Source organism: Nothobranchius furzeri, chromosome 16 (assembly GCF_043380555.1).
Source record: "Nothobranchius furzeri strain GRZ-AD chromosome 16, NfurGRZ-RIMD1, whole genome shotgun sequence".
NCBI lineage: Eukaryota > Metazoa > Chordata > Actinopteri > Cyprinodontiformes > Nothobranchiidae > Nothobranchius > Nothobranchius furzeri.
In genome coordinates, this window is record NC_091756.1 from 41,919,597 (window position 1) to 41,934,559 (window position 14,963).

The window sequence follows — 14,963 nt, forward strand, 5'->3', positions numbered from 1 at the left end:
CCATGAGCAGACCGGAAAGGGAGTAGACTTAGCCCTCCTTTCCACCGGAGCCGTCAGCAGCAAGTTACTGCAGCAGCACGTCTTGCTCGCGTATGCTGCTGCTTGGCTCTTCCCACGAGACGCAAAGCAGCAGGGGAGCCGCTGTCATCGACAGAGCACAAAGTCACGCAACATTAGCAAAATCACACGTGACATTGTCAGTAAACACAACAACAAGCAGGAGAAAACGACAACATGGCTCCAAAAGGTTTGTGTTTTATGTTCTGTCCATTTTATAATCGCCAATACAGGATTGGGTACTTCTCCACTTCAGTAATCAACCTTTTGTCGTCCATTATGGAAAAACAAAGGAGATCGCTAGCTAGGTGATAACTTTTTTTTAAAGTAAAGGAACCGGAAGACAGTACGTTTCTTTATTCTGAAAATCTCGGGAAGCTTTGCTCCGTTTCCGCGTCCGATTTCCTGTCTTTCCTTCCCCAAAAATGTCGAACTTGACCCGTTTCAGAGGCGTAGCGCGAAGAAAATAGAACCGGTGCGTAAAGGCCGCGACATGCTGCTCCTGAGAAGCGGCCGACTCGCGTTGCTGACGGCTCTGGTGGAAAAGAATCTGTTGACCACAGCGGTTCCTATCAGCAGCTATGACGTGCTGCTGCAATAACGTACTGCTGACGGCTCCGTCACGGCTCCGGTGGAAAGGAGAGGTTAGGCACCCTATACGCATTTTCACTCTCTCATCAACAAAAAAATTAAACCTCAAATAACTAAAATAGGTTCTGATTATATTCCACAATTTTTAACTTTTTGTGCTAGCTGAGACCAGTGTAAAAACCTGTTTTCATTAAAAACCCACACTACATAGCGTACTGGATCACAAACATGGAAGAGTTGAATGTTTACTCAAATGATGTTTGTTTTGATGGCCCTTCTAATGCGTCATGTTCACAAACTCATCAGATTGAACACATTTGACACTAAAAAGCAACCTGATGAATGGCAAAATCCCACTGACGAGGTTTGATTCCCATCACATGAGTGAAGGGGACAAGGGAAGAACTGAAATCTCCAGTCTTGGTCGGGCTGTCAAACTGTGTACCAGCTAATCACTCAGAGGAAATGAGAAATGTGGAAAAATGAAGAAGAAAAAAAGCAAACGACATACTTTTCAAAGTTTGACAACAAGAGGGATGGGAAAGGAGCAGGGAGAAGAAAACTCCCTCTGAACTCCTTTCCTTCCCTCTTTTCCATTTTACTTTGTGTAGCTGACAGATGTCATTTAAAATTGCTGAGATAGTTTTAATAGTTAAAGGGAGGGCAGAAGGAGGATGGAGACATAGAACAGGTGGAGGGATAGGTGAGAAAAATGAGTTTGATGTGGGTGGAAACCAACATAAAGATGGCGAACAGGGTTGAATACAGGGGTTGTTTTGGTGAAAAGTGTGTGTGGGGGCTTTGAGGTTTGGTTACTTGGGTGTGGAAGAGGTAGTGGCACCAACAGACATGGTGGCAGTGTGCTTATGGGAGAAAATGGATACCAAGCTTGGGCTATAATGAGCCCCAATTGATCAGTTGAAACAGAAGGGACGTATTGACATGCAATGCTTACGCTAATACACCTAGACCATGGCTGCACTGTCTGTGTGTGCCTGGGAGCATGAAGCAGCCAGGGATACTGACAGAGTAGACGCACTCCCCGGGTTCTTCAAAGAGCTGAAGTGATTAGTATGTTATCATTACCATTCGAAACGTGATTTTCCTATTCCCTCTCGGCAAAGGTGACACATCTCGGGGAGACGGCCGGCACACTCGCTGCGATGGAAAGCCACTTCAAAGCTTGCTCCTCCTGAATCTCTCTCTCTCTCTCTCTCTCTCTCTCTCTCTCTCTCTCTCTCTGTCTGTCTGTCTGTCTGTCTGTCTGTCTGTCTGTCTTTTCTCTCCCTCAAACTGTCTTCTTTTAGGGCCGGGAGGGGAAAGGAGGGCAAGTGTGAGTGGGTATGGGAGGCAGGAGGGGGTGCTGCAGGGTAGGGGTGGCAATAGCAAAGTGTGTATGTGTGCGTTCATTAGAATAATATGTCCTGAGTTTGACAATGAAAGAACTTGGAAGTAAAAGGTGAAAGTTCAACTGCTAAGAATTCAGTAATGACCCACTGTGATGGTCCTAATAATGAAACAATCCAGTCATGATGACAAGTAGAAAAACAATAAAAAGAAAATGACAGATAAAATGAAGGAATGTATCAAATGTATGCCTTTATAAATAAAAAGACCTAGAAGAACAACTTCAAAACATTCACCTCATCAAGTTAAAAGATCAACATAAAATAGGTCCTCTTCTTAAAGAGCAGTAACATCAATATCTAGGTTTTAACTCTGACAATGACTCAGAGCAGGACAACCTAATATTATTCACTAGACACGAGCTCATCGTTAGCATGTAAAGCTATCAATCCTTTACTTAACATACTATCAGACAGATTGTCTTAAAGAGCCTTCAAGCAAATCGTTCATATACAACATACGATAAATATTGTGCATCTGTGAGAGTACAGGTGTACCAAACCACCACCAGTTATTTCTGCCTAAGTGTGCCTTTTCATCTGACACCTACATCTTGAACAAAGATCTTCTTAAGAAACACAAAAGGGGTGTTTTTTTGTTGTGCTTTTTTTTTTGCGTCATGAAAAACTCCTCAGTTATAAGTTATTAACAGGGAGCCCCAGAACAATGCAGCTCTGTGCTGTCTCTTGTGTTCTGAGTTTCAGCTCTAACAGAGAGACGCTCACGGAGCGATGCAGCGCTCCAATTTGCAGTCTCAGCTGATTTTGTTCAAAAAGCTAAACTTATTGTTCGTGTTTACTTTCATTCTCAATGTATTTGGCGGCCGGAGCTCGGCATTAACTCCCCACGTCATCATGAAACCTCCCTCTGTTGCGCCATGGCGCAACAGCCGTTTATAGGACAGACCATTACCGCAATATTACTACCAAGTGAGGCGGAACGAATGCCGCAAAATTTTGCATAATTCGCTAAAGAAACACACACAAACGGGAATTACTACAGGACCCGACATACAAGCTCGTTCTGGCTGATTTCTGCCTAAAGCTTCATTTAAAGAACAAATATACAAACGAAAAAGCGAATATATATATATATACATATATATATATATATATAAACCCAGCACTGAATGGGCAGTTCAAGAGTCAGAAGACCTGACTTCTGCATTTAAATCAGCAGGTGAAAAAGTTTTATGGCCCTGATGGTTCACGGTAATGAGCAAGAAAGTGAAAGTTGGACTTATGAAAAGCTAAGTGAGTCACAATCTATTCTCTTTTAAATATTTTTTCCATATAAATGACACTAGTTTAATACAATGATGCCATCTGTACAGATAGAGGCTAAATGTTAATATACCTGAATTATGAAATTAGCTAATATTCTCAGGACTATCCAGTTAAAATTTACATAATTGTTTACCAGTTGGTTGCTATCTATAACAATAGGAAAAGTAATTAACTTTTGTGTCATGTATGTAAATGAGATAAACAGTATGTGGTTACCAGATATATATTAACTAGAAGAAAACTTCCTTCAGTTAGACTCTGAACCCTAATTAGTCAAACACTTGGTACTTTATCTTCTGCCATCAAGATAAACTTGAGGAATTTGGGTGTTGTTTTTGATCAATCAATGTCTCTTGATGGCCACTCAAAAACATTGGTCCGAAACAGTTTTTATCACTTAAGAAATATGTCCAAACTGCGAAGGTTGGTGTCAAAACATTAACTTGAAATGGTTATCATGCCTTTATCTCCTCCCATCTAGATTACTCTAACACGCTCTTCAAATGTCTTACCAAAAAAGCCTGTGACCTCCTTCATTTGGTCCAGAACTGCAATGGCAGAAGAGCTCACATCGCTCCTATTCTAATGTCTCTGCACTGGTTACCCATTATCTTTAGAGTTCATTTTAGAATCCTGATTATAACTTTCAATGCTCTACATGGTCAAGCTCCTCCCTATATTACTGAACCGTTACAGCCTTATGCTCCAACCCGAGCCCTCAGGTCCACACACCAGAACTTTCTAGAAGTTCCAAAGACCAGATATAAAAGTTGAGGTGATCGCTCCTTCCAGACTGTTGCACCCCAACTTTGGAATGATCTTCCTTTATCCTTACGCAGCACTGACAGTCTGGACACAAAAAACAGCTAAAGACCCTTTTATTTAAAGCTGCTTTTACCTAAATCTTTTGTTTTCTTATTTTTAACTCAAATTTGTAATTAATTTTTAATCTGTTTTATGATATTTCATAATTTTTTACTTTGTTTTTCAGATTTAATCTATTTCTCTTTTGAGATCATTGTGATTTTATGACTTTGACTTTGTTTTGATCTATGTGAAGCACTTTGTGGTTCTATGTCTGTGATAAATAAAATGTACTTACTTTCTTTACTATATCCTAATTTATTCACTGATTTGGGAATATGTAAACTTTTCAAAGTAAATTAATTTGTTAGCTAAAAAATTATTTATTTTAAAATAAATTACGAGGCAATTTCATTATTTTAAAATATGTTTTGAACAAACTGATTCTATCCGAGTAAACAAAGATACCTAGAAACACTCAGCCAAATGAATTCCATCACTAAGCTCTTATTTTTTCCAATAAATCCTAGAACCTGTTTCCCTTTATGTGCAAAACATGTCATAACTTAACATTTGACAACTCAAGACATAAAATAAAGCAGATTCGTCCTTATAATAACCCTCCGCGAGTGAAAACACAGACACACCTCCCCAGGATTTAGTTTAAAAACTTAAGACAGAATAGAACTGGTGTGTTTCACAGCAGATCCAAGCACAGCTCACTCAGGAAACCTGAATGTCTTCAGTGAGTCAAACAGTTAAAGTTGAGCCGGTGCTGCCATAAACCCGGTGGGAGAGCTTGGAATAATCTAGGCAATGTTGATGATGCAATTTATATGTGAGGGGACCGGTGTTTGGCAGGCTCTTTCCGTCTGAGCGGGCTGCGCAACCCAGCGAGCTCCCAACACCCCCCCCCCCCCCCCCGCTAGATGGAGGGGGTGGAGTAGGAGGAGGATGTCAGAGCCCATGTGAAAAGAGAGCGCGAGCGAAGCACTGATAAGAGCCATTACTATTAGTGTCTGTCTGTCACCTGCTGTGCGTCATCCAGCCTTCTCTCTCTCCACATGCTCCCCCATCCCCATCGCTCCATCCCTATTCGTTTTCCTGAAGCACATCACTTCAAATTTGCACCCACCTACACATTTTTCCATCCTGTCAAAGACAGACTCCACTGGCTGGAAAACTGAGCCGAACTCTTAAAACTCCTGCTAGCTTTGTTTCAAAACAGTTATGAATTAGTGAAGGTGCGGGCATCTGACAGCATTTATTTAATAAACAAAAGAGAAATAGATGAAACCAATTGGCAGGAGCGGGACGACATACTCTACACAATTTTAATTTTCTCCAGGCCTACGCGAAGCCTAATTTGGTTTTTCATTTATTACTTGGCGCACTTCTGCAGCTCCTTAAACTTATGAACTCGGGAGAAATGAACAGTAATTGCAGGCTGTTCTTTATTTTCTTAAAACCTTTTTAACGAAAATATTTAAAGCTGTTTTTCTCAGTTGCTATGCAACACTTCAACCGCAAGAGTGGGAGCATGCTGAGAATGTGCCAAATAAATACTACTGCCACAGGCATTCTGTGGGGAAATATGAGAGAGGGGCATCACTCAGTAGATTGATGAAAACATGGAGCGCTTGTGCAAAAATGCACAATCATTCTTTCATTCACCAGTCCCTTGACCCGTGTCAATAGATGACTAACAAAGGTTGGTTTAATGAACCACTGTTTACAGTCTGAACGGTTCCCAGATCTCTTGTTGCACCATTTGCTGCTTGTGAGTACAGCGACGTGACGTCCACAGCGTACCTAATGCCCTGCGAAAAACATATTTTCTACAGTTTGACATAAGAATGCCACCAGTTATGTAGACTCCCGTCTATTTCACAAGTCCTGTCAGATTTCACTCAGCTCTTGCCTGGAGCCTGGACAGCTGCACGAGAGACGAGGCAAAAGGCAAAGGGAACCAATGGTGCAAGGCTTTCTTCCCGAGTCTGGAACCAAGGACACATTATGCAAGATATCATATTGAATCCCCGCGCCAGGCTCTGAGGCTAGATGATACACATTTAGTGCGCCTGTCTCATGAGCCCTCAATGTTAATCAACGCTCTTTCCCAATGCATACTTATGAGTTACAATCCACTCCCCACGTCTTCCCTTTGGCAGCTCGAATCGCAAATTTGATGGCAAATTAACTTCAACAGGGATGCTGATATGTCACCTTTACGGTGAGACGGCGCCAATTCTTGCTGGGGCAACAAAAATATCCTTGCATCTAACAGGGAAATCAAATGAAACTAATTATTTCTGTACCAAGAAAACATTTGAGGATGCAGTGGGGGGGGGGGGGGGGAGCGCAACTGGATCTTAATGCCTTCTGATGACAAAACCTTACATAATCGCTCAGTCAACCTTTATCGGTGTGATCGTGGAGCTTGAGATTTAATGAATACTGGTATTAGCGGTGGCGTGCAGTCACAATACAGCTGAGGTGGGAGGAACACATGCTCCGACAGCGTGCGTACAAGTGTGTAAAAAGGGGGAGGGAGGTGAATGTGGAACCGACTGCGATCTCTGCACTTCATCACTGAGTAAATGGCACCACAGACATGAGCTGCGACTTCACAGCTGCCTCATGGCGGGTGACATTGAAGTCCACGCATGAACACATCGCTCATCAAAGCGAATGAGGCGTTCTTTGCTGCCCCACCAAGAAAAAAACAAAACAGTGGCAGCCCCCTTCTTTCATATTTGCACACCTGGAATGTTTAGAGTGAGTGGAGCTAGGAAGGAAAATAAAAACGGAAGAATTAAGAAAAAACATCCATTTGGTTTCACGGGTCTCTCAGGAGGAGCTTAACAGACTGTGACCTTTCCCTGCTTGGTAACGGGGAAGAAACAACAAGACCTTGGTGCCATAAAACAGCTCAGAGTGGATGCCAACCGTGGGTTTGCAATTAACCTGTCTTAAGACAAACAAGTGGGTTAAGCTTTACCAACAGGCAAACACTTGATTTCTGTGGCTTTGAGCTCAAAGGCCCACCAGGGTTCGGGTTTTAATCGGTCATTAGCGTCCTCATTTCACCACAGCTGTGCTGAAATCTATGCATGCACAAACTCGGTTAATTCAATCAAAAAAAAAATGAAACTCAAGTAGTATCAAATGTCTCAAAAGCACCCCCCTCGGGTTTCGTTGCAGACAAAGAGCGTTTTGTCCTAAATGCTGATCATTAAGTCTGGGAGAAAAAGAAAAAACAGAAAGTGACAGAAAAATTATAAATGCTCCTTTTTGGCGAGCATAAGCACATCCTCCTGAACGCCAAGTCGCAGAGCGTCAACACAAAAGCCCCACTCTTTCTCCTTAACTGTCCTCTCTTTTCCTCTAAGTGGTACCAGACGCAGGTATTTCTTCAAGTTGCCATTCTTTATTTATTTAACAAAATGAGCGGCAAAAGCCAAACATTAGGTCATGGAACATTTTCACCCAGAGAAATAAGTCACAGCCTTCGATGAGACATCAAAACCAGTTTGGAGCATTCTGCTGCAAAATATGAGCTGGTCAGGAACTTTCTCAAAGTCAACTGGTGCTGTGGGATTATTTTTTTCTCCTGTTATTTAAATACAACTTTCAGCACATGCATTTCCAATTAGGAGCTCAGAGCCAGCAAGTGAAGTTGGGCCCCATTCACCCTTCCCACGACTGATCAAGTCTCAGGAAATGTTAAACAGGCATCATAACCAGGACAGAGACAGCAGATTTTTCACAAGCCCTTGCTCTCTAAACAATAATTAAGACATCACAGTGAAGTGATTATGCAGACGGCAAAAAAAAAAAAAGCACAAAATCTCTTTAGCCATCTACAGGTGCTGGCCAGTAAATTAGAATATCATCAAAAGGTTGAAAATATTTCAGTAATTCCATTCAAAACGTGAAACTTGTACATTATATTCATGCAATGCACACAGACCAATGTATTTCCAATGTTCATTACATTTAAATTTGATATTCATAAGTGACAACTAATGAAAACTCCAAATTTGGTATCTCAAAAAATTAGAATATTCTGAAAAGGCTGAATATAGAAGACACCTGCTGCCACTCTAATCAGCTGATTTACTCAAAACACCTGCAAAGGCCTTTAAAAGGTCCCTCAGTCTTGTTTTGAAGGCACCACAATCATGGGGAAGACTTCTGACTTAACAGCTGTCCAAAAGACAATCATTGACACCTTGCACAAGGAGGGCAAGACACAAAAGGTGATTGCTAAAGAAGCTGGCTGTTCGCAGAGCTCTGTGTCCAAGCACATTAACAGACAGGCGAAGGGACGGAAAAAATGTGGTAGAAAAAAGTGTACAAGCTCTAGGGATAACCGCACCCTGCAGAGAATTGTGACGACAAACCCATTCAAAAATGTGGGGGAGATCCACAAAGAGTGGACTGCAGCTGGAGTCAGCGCTTCAAGAACCACCACGAGGAGACTCATGAAAGACATGGGATTCAGGTGTCGCATTCCGTGTGTCAAGCCACTCTTGAACATGAAACAGCGCAAGAAGCGTCTCGCCTGGGCCAAGGACAAAAAGGACTGGACTGATGCTGAGTGGTCCAAAGTTATGTTTTCTGATGAAAGCAAGTTCTGCATTTCCTTTGGAAATCAAGGACCCAGAGTCTGGAGGAAGAGCGGAGAAGCACAGAATCCACGTTGCATGAGGTCCAGTGTAAAGTTTCCACCGTCAGTGATGGTGTGGGGTGCCATGTCATCTGCCGGTGTTGGCCCACTCTGTTTCCTGAGGTCCAGGGTCAATGCAGCCGTCTACCAGGAAGTTTTAGAGCACTTCATGCTTCCTGCTGCTGACCAACTTTATGGGGATGCAGACTTCACCTTTCAACAGGACTTAGCACCTGCACACAGTGCCAAAACCACCAGCACCTGGTTCAAGGACCATGGTATCCCTGTCCTTGATTGGCCAGCAAACTCGCCTGACCTTAACCCCATAGAAAATCTATGGGGTATTGTGAAGCGGAGGATGCAATACGCTAGACCCAACAATGCAGAGGAGCTGAAGACGACTATCAGAGCAACCTGGGCTCTCATAACACCTGAGCAGTGCCACAGACTGATCGAGTCCATGCCACGCCGCATTACTGCAGTTATTGAGGCAAAAGGAGCCCCGACTAAGTATTGAGTGCTATACATGCACATTCTTTTCATGTTCATTCTTTTCAGTTGGCCAACATTAGAGAAACAAACATTTTTTCATTGGCCTTTAGAATATTCTAATTTTCTGAGATACCAGATTTGATGTTTTCATTGGTTGTCACCTATAAATATCAAAATTAAACGTAATAAACATCGGAAATACATTGGTCTGTGTGCATTGCATGAATATAATGTACAAGTTTCACGTTTTGAATGGAATTACTGAAATATTTTCAACCTTTTGATGATATTCTAATTTACTGGCCAGCACCTGTAATTTCACCAGGGAGCTGATTTGCAGCTTAGGGCAAATTTCTAACAGTGTCCTCTTAAATAAAATATGGAAAATCATCGTCAGCACTTATTTTATTAAACTGAATAATCGCATATGCCTTTATTGTAGCCATGTTTATAAGGAAAGATTAGGATGTAGCCTCCTGTTGAAATTTTTTGCATCTCTAAAGCTTGAAAAGAAGAAAATGGAGCTTTAACTGCATCCAGCACACTGAATTCAAAAAGAAAGGAGGAGCTGCTGCCCAGAGAATAAAACCCAGCTGACAGCTAATGTCTGTAAGAGACGGAGTTTTATGCAAGCGCTTATGATCTTGATAATTAAAGAGTGTTTGTATGGAGGTGCACAGCTACGCGTTTCTCTTTAAAGGATGTTTACTGTCTCTTAAGCACAGAGATGGTGACTGCCTCAGGGCCTGCCTACTTTCTTTTCCCCAGCTCGGCATCTATCTTTTGATAAATACACACAAACACACTCGTGAGTATATGTACAAAATCTACACACGTTCAAAAACACACACAAGAAAGACTTGCTGCTTCCACAGACATCAGCCTCTCAATTAGCTTCTGCACTCATTTCCCCTCCTTGGAAGAGAATTATTTTTCAGCTGGATGCTTTTTCTTTGTTTATTGTGAACAGACCGAAGTCTTATCAGCCGCTAATCACCGCACGTCAAATTCAAAGACTCGCTGCAGTCACTTTAAAAAAGGGGGAAAAAAAGGAATTAGTAAATAATCTTCTAAAGTTCAGATTGTCAGTTTAGATTTGAACAATCGCCAGTTTTCCTTCAGATGCTCAAATCTGTCTAACAGCCAGAGAGGAGATCAGCGTTTGTTGGATATAATTTGTTGTGACATGTTAATTGCATCTACTTGTAATTCTCTCTAATTGATGCTTGATATGTCTCAGGAAATTAGGCCAACTAGATAACACTGTAGATGTTATTAATCCTCCCCGCCTTTCTCCTTTCCGCGGCAGGTCTGATGAATTCACAGCAGCTCGGACTGTAATGTGTCAATGTGCCGTGCAGCTTTTCTGTGTATTCCCAGAGCTGCCAGGCAGACAAATCTAAGGTTACAGGCGCACCACTGTATATTCACAACACATCCAGGCACACTGCAGTCAGCCAAAAAGACTAACCTGAGCAATACTCACCGAGTTCTGGGTAGAACCTCCGGCGTGGTCCTCATCCATGGCAATTTCTTCATATCTGAAATAAGGAGAAGTAGAAGAAATTTGACAGTTAAGCTGCAGTTTAAATCAAAACACATTTAACCTTCTAAAAGTATTTACATAAAGAAAGAGAACGATTCACACTAAGTCAATCTACTTTGTATATAAAGAGATTATAAACTATTACTATCTTCTGTGTGGTAGATTGAATTTGAAGAAGTTTCTATCAGATTGACAAGCTAACGGCTAGTACAGGCATGACCAAGATTAATGTGGACAGTTTGGTTAAAAACAGCTCCAAATGAAAGAAAATTACCAGTGATTTATTCTACTTTCTAAACATTTATACATTTAAATGGAGCATATACACTTTCACAGCACACACTAAAGTAAGGCGAGTACACGTGGACAAACGAGGGCTCCAGCTCTTTGTGGTTCGGTAAATCTCTGGTGAGTACAACTTTCTCTGAATGAGATGCAGCCCTCATTAACACACCTGTGCATTCTGTACTCTTGCTTTTCAAAATACCCGACACCAGGGAGGGACCAGGACAGTAATTCAGTCTGGGAATTTGCAGCCGAGCATTCTGGCTGGGCAAGTTCCCAAACCTCTTAAGCGGCTAGCTCACGCCCAGCTGTATTAAACTTTGTTTTCCCTTTTTTTGATCACACTGGCCCACACACCCATAAGCCCACCTGGAAAAGTCCCAGTACTCCCAATGACCAGTCCGCCTTTGCCTGACATGAAAGGAAGTAAACCAGGCTGCACGTGAATAGAAGCATGTGAAAAGGCGTCCATACATTTTCTGTTTTTTACGTGCTTGTTTGGTCAGAAATGGTCCAAAAACATCCATACCACAGTAGGTGAAGGGTGGAGATTGTTCAGTCCTCTCTGTGGGTAAATCCCTCATTTTTTGTCCTTCCACAGGCCTTCTTTGTTTACGACAGAACACACACTGCCGAATGTAGGAGGAAACCCTTTGGCTCAACTTTGGGATCCAATAGCCACTGGATCGTATCTCATTCATGGTGAAGCCTTTTCCTTGATGATTAACTCTTTCATGAGACTGTGCGATTATCGGTTTTGCAATGTGATGTTCTCCGGGAATGAGTGTTGGTTGTTTGATTGAACTGGGCAGAGATGAAAGCTGAAGCCTTCCACCAATCTTGAGCACACTGTCTTTGTTTATGAAAACATCCAAGTTGCTTATTTTGCTGTTCTTTGGGAGTTGTTTGCCTTTTTTGAGTGTGTCTATTTCATTTTGATACACTTGTCCTTGCAAATCTTTGATGATCACAGTTTCCGCTATTTTCCTTTCAGCTACAGTGGTGAGTGTCTTTGATTTGTCTTTGAGCAGATATCGTCTGAGACGTGCTACAGCACTAACTGCACGGGACCAGGAGGAGAACTTTGTGAGGTGGTCACTGAGACTTGCATGTTTTACAGCTTGAGTGTTTAGGGTCTGCACCTTTCTCACCTCCGGGTCTCCTACTGGGAGCTCGATAGTCTTTCTTGTTGGAAGCTGTATTTCTCCTTTCCACAGAAACTGGGGGCCGGTGAGCCAGTTGGTTGAAAGCAGTTCCTTTACAGATGTGCCCCTGGAAGCCATGTTGGCGGGATTTTCATCAGTAGGTACATGAAACCATTGTTGCGGTGAGGTGTGGCTCCGTATTTTCTGCACTCTATTCGCAACAAATGTGTGGAAGCGCCTTGCCTCATTATTTATGTATCCTAAGGTGACCTTTGAATCTGTCCAAAAGAACTCTTCTACATCATCATAGAGCAGCTCCTCCTTTAACATGTTGCTCACTGTGACTGATATGGACGGCTCAATAAATCATCATTCACCATCAGTTCCGGCCTTCTCAATATTGACTGAATGCTACAGTAACGCCGGGGACACACCGGCCGCGGAAGCGCCACGAAAATGGGACCGCCTTCATTCGGCGCCCTTGTTAAGCTATTCTATAGACCACATCGGCCGCCGAAGCGCCGCGAATCGCGCTCCAGCCCGCACTCAAGCCCGCGCCGTGCAGCGATCATTTCGGCGTCGGCTCTATTTTTTTCGCGAGCCGCGGGTGAATCGCGTCAATTCTGGCAGGAAGTCAAACCTAGACATAAGAGGCAGGCCGGTAAAGTTAACAAAATAAAGCATTTCAAAATAAAATTCCGCAATAGTCAAATGTGTTCGTAATCACACACTGCAGAAAAACCACACGAACAAACACATACACACACATCGAACTTGTGTGCGTGTGTGACTACGTGAAGGGGGTGTGGTTTTGGGTGTCTTTTTTCCGGAGCAAACAGGACAGAGAGGCAGAAAGCCTGAGGCAAGCAGTTAAGATGGATGACTTTAAATTAATTATGGAAGTTGAGAAACACAAGGAGCTGTACGACCCCCGAAAAACATGCTTATTTATGCACCCATTTCGGAAGAAACTGCTAGGATACAGCTGCAGAATTGGAGCGGGTTCCAAGAGATTCAACTGACAGAAACAACTGGTTCATACCATAGGTTCACACCGTATATATATATATATATATATATATATATATATATATATATATATATATATATATATATAAGTCGATGGTTCACACACACACACACACACACACACACACACACACACACACACACACACACACACACACACACACACACACACACACACGTACAAACACTCAAACGTAGAGAAAAAGAGCTGAGAAAAGGCAGAGAGGAAATGGAGGACACCAAGTGTTTAAAAGAAAAACTACAGCTAAGTTGAGGCGCGCCTCGACTGGGGCGCGTCTGATCTGGGCGAGCAGCGGCCGAATTTCGTGAGCGATTCGCTCCTGCCGAACGGTGTGGTTTCAAGGTTCAACGGCAGTACCCGCAACGTCCAGCAGAGGGCAGACGTTGGTCAGGACTTGAAACGGATCAAGGCAAAGTAAAATGGAAGACTTGCAGGCTGCAACAGTGAAACGGCCCTAACTGAACAGATTACAACTCTGCAAAGGGAAATTCAAAACTTAAAGGACTCACTTCAGGATGAAAGTAATGTGAGACAGGACATTAAAGATTCAATCAAATGCAAAGAACAAATGATAAGTGAACTTCAGGAAACAGTGAGAGCTCCTAGACAGACATGCTACTTAGAGCGCCATCTTTCCGCTCCTCCTTAGCATGGTTAACTGACACCGTGACTCTGTGTGGTAGGAGCATGATAGAGGATCTGTGTCTGTAGCGTTACAAATGGTAGAAGACAAAAGCCTAATAAAGGTGTGGTGTGAACCACTACTGCCTCCTGCTGGTTGATTTGGGGACTATAAACCTGCCGCTGAGACGCTGGGGTCGCTACAATGTGTAATAGCAAATAATTTGGTGAGAGTATAAAGGTGAATGAAAAGGTGAACTATATCTTTATGTTTAACAACGGCAAAAGTATACGGGCGTTAATTTTGATAGCATCATAGCAACCATAGCCAAGTAGGGAGGCGCAACACAGAAGAATCAAACGTCAATCTGTTAGAAGTAAAGACGGAGCAAAGGATAGGCTAATAATGGTTCACGGAGAAGAAGACAAAGAAACCAATAACATCTGAACTGCTCCCCGCGGACCGTGTCACGGTTTGGATCTCACCTTGGTGTTGACATGATGAGTTCTTCTCCGTCTGTCTCCTTTCAAAGCAACTCCAAACTGTAGGAACTGTAGTAGAACTCCAACACGTTGGTGGGGGAAATGGGAGGGGTTTAATGTCTCCGGGGTTTGTGATTGGCTACACATTTTCCAACTACAGAAAGGCATTCTATGCCGCATTTGTGTAGCCTGGCAAGCCAGACTAAATAAATGTATTATTTAGTCTGGCCACGCTCGACTGACGGCTCTCGGTTGTGGGGCGGGTTCTACCGTTGTCTTTCAAATGATCTCCGCATTCCACTGGACAATGAATGTGACATACTCGTTTCACTATGTTGCATCATCCCACCCACCAGGCATATCGAGTGCCCTGATTGGCCCACAAAGCAGATAAAGCTCTGTGATTTGTTCACTAAGCAGATAGAGCACTATGATTGGCCCACCATTATGGACCAATCACAGCTCTTTATGTGTTTGAAACCCCTCTAGAGAGCTGTGATTGGCCAGCCAGAGTCCTGGTAGG

General features: G+C 42.7%; 1 protein-coding gene across 1 annotated transcript in view; it reads right to left on the reverse strand.

Annotated features, from left to right (window-relative positions):
• LOC139063535 (vesicle transport through interaction with t-SNAREs homolog 1A-like) overlaps window positions 1-14,668 on the reverse strand; it is a 36,019-nt gene extending 21,351 nt beyond the window's left edge. Inside the window, exons 1-2 of the mRNA XM_070545688.1 lie at window positions 14,444-14,668; window positions 10,796-10,850 (exon numbers count right to left, since the gene is read on the reverse strand). Of these exons, the coding sequence (XP_070401789.1) occupies window positions 10,796-10,850; window positions 14,444-14,457 (69 nt within the window). The 5' untranslated portion in view covers window positions 14,458-14,668. The remainder of the gene's footprint in view (window positions 1-10,795; window positions 10,851-14,443) is intronic.
• Window positions 14,669-14,963: the final 295 nt, after the last annotated feature.